This window comes from Watersipora subatra, chromosome 6, assembly GCF_963576615.1.
Source record: "Watersipora subatra chromosome 6, tzWatSuba1.1, whole genome shotgun sequence".
Taxonomy (NCBI): domain Eukaryota; kingdom Metazoa; phylum Bryozoa; class Gymnolaemata; order Cheilostomatida; family Watersiporidae; genus Watersipora; species Watersipora subatra.
In genome coordinates this window covers 25,673,032-25,680,779 of record NC_088713.1, presented here as the reverse complement: position 1 = coordinate 25,680,779, position 7,748 = coordinate 25,673,032, and the positions used below count along the sequence as shown (strand labels likewise).

Here is a 7,748-nt window from a genome sequence, read left to right as displayed (position 1 = left end):
TATGATGGTTTGTATGGACTAAGCAGGTGAGCAAGTTGCATAAATCAACCTGATTGGACAACAGGTTAGAATTGTGTTAGAATGTTGTGGTTATGTGTAGGGGGTCTCTGTGATCACTTTTATTGAACATAATTATAAGATTACACAAAGGATCACAACAAAGCTGTGTAGGGAACTCCACTCAAGAGTAAGCAAGATTCCGTTCTATTCTATTTCTTCTTCCTATTGTTACCAATCCTCAAATAGAATAATGCAAGCCGGGTAGTTTGATCTGATGAATTGATTATTGCAACAAAGTGTTATTTTCTGTTGATTATTAATTGATATATTATATTACTATTACATTACATATTTTTATATTATACAACTTTGTGGTAAAAAGTAAAGAATGTCTGTGTATGTGGATGCTTGCTGGTGGCAGATAGGAGTTGCTGGTCATGTTGACTGGACATGTTCCCGCAAAAGAAGGAAAAACGGTAAAGAAATGCTGTCTGAAGTGACAAAACAAGATGTGCATTAGTTACCCAGTAAAAACACATGGCTATATGATGATTCAGCTGGAGAGGCGATACTCTTTTCGGCTGATGTCCTTGCAACTAACTTGTATGATATGAATGCATTGCGTGACAAAAATCGGGCGACCTATAGCCATGAATGGGGTGCAGATTTGACTCCATGATTGTGGCGATCTTTATCAATGATTAGGTAAACAATAAGACTTTCAGCAAAGCACTTTTTGCTTGTGTAACTGGCTAAACTCACCTTATAGTTTAGCAGTGCCAAAGTTTGTTTGAGATTTCTAGAGGGCTCCCAGGTATTACTTCTGCAACAAAATAAAATTGAGATGATTATTAGTCTGATCAGCTGGTGGGTTTTAAGATGCTACATGTTTCCGCTCTTAACATAAGGTCATTGTGCTTTGTTGCAGCAATGACTAAATAAATAAATGACAACTCAATACAGCATCAATTGCTCTATTGTTGATAATCCTGATTTTTGTATACTCTGCTAAATTGTTATTTTCATCGTATTGACTGGCTGAAGCTGAGTCATGACTAAAAGCATGGATTTTAGTCACGACTCAGCCCATGAATATTCGCCCCTAATAGACATTCGGCTGACGCGACTTACTGTGATGAATAATGTTTCCACTTGACCAGGTACAGTGTTCTACCATTCTTGTCCTGAAAAAGATTCAGAAACAAATTATGAGAATCGAAAAGTGAAAGAGAGAAGAGGGGAGGGGCAGAAAATCTATGTCAAACATATTGTAACATGTGGTAGTGAATGTAGTCCACGCATGACCAGAGGTTGAAACTTTTTGAACACAAAATATCAATTTGCATTCCAAATATGTGTCAAGTTGTCTTTTCTCGACAGTAACATTACCCATTGCTGACACAAAAAATTGATCAAATTTGCACCTATCTAATAAAACAGTGCCATAAGATATTGAACGTCATTTAAAAATAATACACATACATTACCGAGTACACAATTTCAGGTATTTGTAATGATCATACCCAATTAATTAACCAATTTAGTCCTTTTAGGCAATTTTTTGCCAAAGGATAGATCCCCAGGATTATAGATGTTTATTGGCATGAGAAGACAAAAAATTACCATGATTTGGACCTTGGTATACTTCAATGTGTACTCTAAAACACTGGAAAAGTGCCTTTGACTGTTCATCAACTTACCAACTTTTCACTCAATATCTCTTCTGCATCTGAGTCAGAATTGTTTGGGTTAATATATTCTGCTGGAGTAGTATTTCCTATACAACAAAGAAAAACCATATCTTTGGTGAAAAAAGACGCAATGATTGAGCTGCTAGCAACCAGTACATATCACAGCATGTTAGCGCAACAAGTAATTTGTACAAGCGAAAAGCCCATTCCGAATCAGACCTGAAATCAACCATGGTTAGCTGAAGAAAGCAAATTATTTGATCATGTACTGCCACCCTGTGGGCTGTTGGCATGTCGTGATTATGACAAAGCTGCTAGTGAGTGAGGCAAACGCAAGCTGTGTTGTGGTTATTTGGCTGCCAATTAACATACAAACATGTCAAATTATGACATGTTAAACAAAATGGTAACAAAATCACGACACCAGGTTGTTATAACTGATAGTATTGCAGGGTTGTTTTGTGAATTCCACTATAGGCAAAAAAAGACACCACCCATGGGCAGCAAAAACTCTTTTTATTCTTTTCTTTTCTTCCCCTCCCACCTCTCCTCGCATGAAGAGTGGTGAGGGAAGGAAAGAAGAGAATAACAAGAGTTTTTGCTGCCTATGCACCACACAGAAGAAAAATTTTACCTGCATAGCAGCCATCCTCTCTAAGAGAAAATAAAATAGCAAAATAGTCAATTTCATCATGGTCATAGCGCATTACTGTACAATTGATAAGAGATTCAACACAACGACAATGAAAAATGAAACAGCATTTTCTACTTACTAGAGCGCTGCTTATTCGGCCTTTTTCTCTGCTTACACTGGAAAATAACAGTACTGAGGTCAATGGCATTCAGAAATTATGGGTACTTTAAATTTGAGTAAAGGTCAATTGCAAAGTAAATATCTCATGGCGTAGACAAACATATCAGCAATGAAATTGCTTGACTGAGGTTCAACAAAATTAGACAGTGAGAAATGAGCTATGGCTTTACTTACTTTGTGTGTCTGTGTGTGCCATGCTTTGTTAGCACACCTTTTCTACAACAAACGATATTGAACATTTCATTGCTGGGTCTGTATTAGTTTTTCTGAACTGTTTGTCTATCTTATATGTCATAATTTGTATGAAGAAAGATGACCAAACAATGGGAAGCAATTCATATGCATTGTTTCTCTAAAGATCTCGTATTATTTAAAATTTTGGTTTCTTTTGGGACGAAATATTAGGAATACTATACTTACAGCCTTTGTAGGTGTTGGTGTGGTTGAGGAAGTAGTAGTAGTAGCTGATCTGGGAGCAGAGGTAAAAGGTAATGTAGGAGCAGATGATGTGTGAGCAGATGTAGAAGATAATGTGGGAGCAAATGTGGAAGGTAATGTGGGAACAGATGTAGAAGGTAATGTGGGAGCAGATGTGGAAGGTAATGTGGGAGCAGATGTGGAAGGTAATGTGGGAACAGATGTAGAAGGTAATGTGGGAACAGATGTAGAAGATAATGTGGGAGTAGATGTGGAAGGTAATGTGGGAACAGATGTAGAAGGTAATGTGGGAACAGATGTAGAAGGTAATGTGGGAGCAGATGTGGAAGGTAATGTGGGAGCAGATGTGGAAGGCAATGTGGGAACAGATGTAGAAGGTAATGTGGGAACAGATGTAGAAGGTAATGTGGGAACAGATGTAGAAGGTAATGTGGGAGCAGATTTAGAAGTAGCAAATGTGGAAGCTGATGTAGTAGCTGATGTGGAAGCAGATGTGGGGTTATACGGTTTATAGGTCCTTTGCACATAGTCTTCTGCAACAAAACAATCACATAGGGGAGTAAGATGTAATATAAAACAGGCAATTAAGTTCTGCTGTACATTGAAAAGACCAAGGGAACTTACTACATCTTGTCATATCATTGAACGCTTCTTTGATGACTGACACAATTTCAGTCTGGTGGCATCCTTCCTCGATAATAGTAGACAAGGTACCTTTGCCTGAAGGTTTGAATACCAGGCATAAAACAGATAAACCTGCACCGTGGGCGTGGGCAGCCTGTAAAAATGAACATAAACAATATTATAAGAGTGTATGATACATTCGTTCATACCATGAATTACAACAACAACATGAAAAGCAAATCTTCTGCTAGCTGATAATATACCATTGCACTAGACGTGAGCTGGTTCAGATTTGTTGAGCTTGGAGAATTTGCACTATTTTCTCAGTTATTTGGATGCTAGGTATTCCTAAAATAACTCTTTTGCATGGGTTGTTGTCTTATTCATTTCATCTACTAAGGAAAGCTGTCCTATACTCAGTTGGGCTTGTGCAACTATTACTGGCATGTTAAGCTTCAGGGGACCAATCAATAGTGTTGTAGTCACCGCCATCACAAGGCTTCAAAACCAATATTACAAGTGATTTTTCACATTAACCACGTTTGTATCTGAATCTACTATACTTCGATATCTGCATACTTTCGGGCATTTTCAATGTAAACAAAACCTGAATTGCAGCCGCAAAAGTAAGTTGTTTTAAAGTTGAGCCTGAGCGTATTTAAAGCTTTCTATTTACACAATTTGGCATGTCAGTCTTATAACTTGACGTAAAGCAAAATATATTTTACTTCACTCACAGCACGCTCCAGTGCATCCACATAGTATTTTGTGGTCTTCTTCCCAGCCCAGCCCTCCTCCCGCCTTTTCTTAAGTGTAGACATCCTTGTCTGTGCCTTCAAATCACGGAAGATGATAGCTGTGAAAACAATAAATGGGTACAGATAAAACTATCGCATACAGAATAAAACTTTGACATTTTGACATTGATGGATAATCTGGCACTGCAAAGCATACGAAACCAACATCGCATTTCCACATGGGGTGGAGTTCTGATGATCTAAAGCTGTTATGGAGAACAGTGAGATTTAGGCAAAACAAGAAAAGAGTTCAATGCTAAAAGACCATGCAAAGCAATCACGACTATTAGTATTAACGCAGAAGCTTTTAAATGATGATTGTTTTAGACTTACGACATGCGCTACACTTTGTGGCATTGATGGCATTAATGGCCCCACACTGGCACTTCATCTTGACAACTAAAAATAAATGCAAAACGGAAAATTTAAGGACAGCTTACTTTTATTTTGATGTGACTGGGTGCTTTGCCTGTGAATCATAACAAATTATTATAAATATTGCAGAATTAAAAGGGCAGCGGGCTCACTGTTTTACAACAAATAGACAAACTTACCACATGCATTACATTTATTTTTAGATACATTTCCTGTGCTACCGCAAATCTACAACTTCTTTCCATAATGCTGCAAGCTAAAACACAGACAAAAGAACATCAGACAATAAAATATGAGGTGGTGGTAGCGTGATACCAGTAATATAAGTAATAACAAGGAGACGCCCCAACAGTCTGACCGCTTCCAGCATATAAAATGAGCTGTTAGATATGTTCATAAAACAAACAATAAAATGAAAAGATATATTATAGAGACTTTATTGCTTCAAGCCATATACAGTGAAACTCGGATAACTCGCCCTCGGATAGCTCGAACACATGGTTAACTCGAATGGATTTGTTTGGTCCGTTCCAACGCAATGATAAAATGCTTTAGATAACTCGACCTTAACTTTGTTAATTCGAACAGTTTTTTTGCCCAACGGCTACCGAGACGATTGTTATCGCTTTAGAATATCACTTTATTCTAAGCCATAGAGATAAACAACAACTTTTAGTAGTTCTTAGGCGTCATTATTACCACTATCGGCAAAATATTTTCGTTAACGACTTTTTTAAAGGTTTGCAAAAAATTAAATTTTACCAAACATCCGCTTGGGGATAGCCCTCCGCAAGCAAGGAGAAGCGTCACATCACCAAAAACAAACAAACGAATCTCAAGTAATAAGAGGAAAATATTTATACTTTCTGATAAAAATTGTTAAAACATTACATGAGAGGTCCCTTAACTTGAAACAAGCAATAAATGCTTTTGATTTATATATAGTTTGTATATGTACTGATAAATACAATAATACATGCACTTGTGAGTGTTCTCATAACTTGAACGCTCTGATAACTCTAACACTTTCTTTCGGTTCCGTGAATGTCGAGTTAGCCGAGTTTCACTGTATTAGATTTTTGTGCGTGGTTCACTGGTGATTCATGATAATAACTTTTTTTTTAATAAACTGAGCGCCGCTTCATATGGTACATGCCCAGCCTAGGAGCCTGGTCTCCAGTCTCAAGATGAAGTCGAAAAGTTGTAATGTTAAATATGTACCGATTGACGTACCGTCTAAGCAAAGAAATCAACACTTGAGTCACCTGGATCACTCTCGTTGTAAAGTTAAGGTATGGCTAAGTTCAAAATTTTAGATTACCAGCACAGCCGTAGTAGGTAGTGATTATGAATTTTCAACTACACATGACCTTCAGCAAAGATATTAAACACATATGTCCTGAATCGTTATTCAATGGTACAGCCATCTCGCTAAATCAGTTTATGGATAGGGTTAATTAAGCCTGCACCCAATCAATTCCCTTTATTTTGCTATACTTATGGGTACCTATGCTGGGTCTTTATAAGATGTGTAATTTCAGAAATGCATTACAACTGAATTGTGTTTGGATGTTTTTTTAATCAACAGGGTTTGAAAACTTGGCTGTGTGTAAGACTAATGAAGTTGCTAGATAGTTTTCACGGCCTTGAACTCTCCAAATTGTGTTTGCTGTGAGCTACCCTTTAACTGCTGCTCATGTACAAATTTAGCTATCGGCCTACTGCCAGCCTTTTACCGAAAATTGCCGATTTTTCTTCATGATATGTATACAATTTTTTCTTCAACTTCAAACTTATCTAGAACACTTTGTTATATATTTTATTTTGCTAACATGTTAACCAATAGTACTATGCAAAAAAATTCAATGTATCCACGCTTTGTGCATTGCTAAAGCTATGTGAAGCCACGATCGCTTCGAAGCTAAAACGATCCTCTAAAATGTTCCTTACTCTCCCAAAACTATTACGTTCACCATCATCAGAGTCAAGGATGCTATTTTAATTATCTGTGTCATCACGAAAAGCTGAATCTTAATTGGCTATGATGGCACCAACACAAATAATTTTCTGTTTTCTGGCTCGCGCGGTACTTAACAAAACGTACACAAAAATGTTCGTTTTTATGTTGGAAATTCACAAACAAAAAATTACAACTACTTCGTGATTTGAGGCTCACTTTATGGAGAAATCTTCGGACAACACTGTCAATACTATAAAAGTTAACACAATAAAAATACTATAACTGTAACAAATTAACAAATGGTACAGCACAGTTCGGACATTTTCTCATGACACGACCAAACTGCTCAAGTTCTTTTAGCGTATCATTAAGCCTAAATCTATGGTGCTTAGTAGTCTAGTTATCTAGCGTAGCGTTATGTTCAAGTTATTAGCGCTGAAGAATTGTCCAACGAAAGAATAATAAATTATTTCTCCGGAAAACGTGCGGTGTCCGAATACAACGGAGCACCTAACAAAAAAGTCTACGGGTCAGATTGGATGGACACGCCCACCACTATATCGACTAATATAGTCGTGCAGGTGAAGAATGTACAGCAATATTATAAGCGGGTTGTATTGTCGACGATATCAGTCGTATACGCGTAGCCTTTCACCACGACCACATACGCCGACCCGCGCCCACAACTCTATCGACTAATATAGTCGTACAGGTGAGGGATATACTGGCGGCATCTATCAAGGTGACACCTTATCACTGCTGCTCTTCTGCATATACTTAAACCCTCTAAGTAATATGCTGGTGGAGACCCAATATGGCTGCCAGTTTAAAGATAAACTTACACACAATTTTAGTAGATTTTAACAGAAAACATCGGTGTTTTGTTTTGTTATTATTTTTGACATGTGCGGTGACCTGACTTCAATGATATTTCATAATGAAAATCTACAAAACTTGATTGCAGTTAAAATGTTCTGATAATTTGAAAGTGCCAGTATAATGTCTATAGTAGTAAAGAGATCAACAACATAGAAACAGGTATAGCGCCA

At 37.3% G+C, this 7,748-nt stretch overlaps 1 protein-coding gene across 1 annotated transcript; it reads right to left on the bottom strand.

Annotated features, from left to right (window-relative positions):
* Window positions 1-642: 642 nt before the first annotated feature.
* Window positions 643-4,918, bottom strand: LOC137398159 (mucin-2-like). The gene is made up of 9 exons (XM_068084264.1): window positions 4,698-4,918; window positions 4,305-4,423; window positions 3,568-3,721; window positions 2,926-3,476; window positions 2,680-2,721; window positions 2,465-2,501; window positions 1,701-1,777; window positions 1,132-1,184; window positions 643-823 (listed from the first exon to the last, which is right to left on the bottom strand). The coding sequence occupies exons 1-9, from the start codon at window positions 4,753-4,755 to the stop codon at window positions 643-645; spliced, it is 1,272 nt and encodes a 423-aa protein (XP_067940365.1). The 5' UTR covers window positions 4,756-4,918.
* Between the last annotated feature and the right edge of the window lie 2,830 nt (window positions 4,919-7,748).

Excerpts from the sequence above, each read along its gene's own strand:
- LOC137398159 (XM_068084264.1), bottom strand. The coding sequence starts at position 4,755 with ATGAAGTGCCAGTGTGGGGCCATTAATGCCATCAATGCCACAAAGTGT. Across the intron at positions 2,502-2,679 it reads GGCACACACAGACACACAAA|TGTAAGCAGAGAAAAAGGCC; the intron begins GTAAGTAAAGCC and ends GTTATTTTCCAG. Across the intron at positions 1,778-2,464 it reads GCCGAATAAGCAGCGCTCTA|GAAATACTACTCCAGCAGAA; the intron begins GTAAGTAGAAAA and ends TTTGTTGTATAG.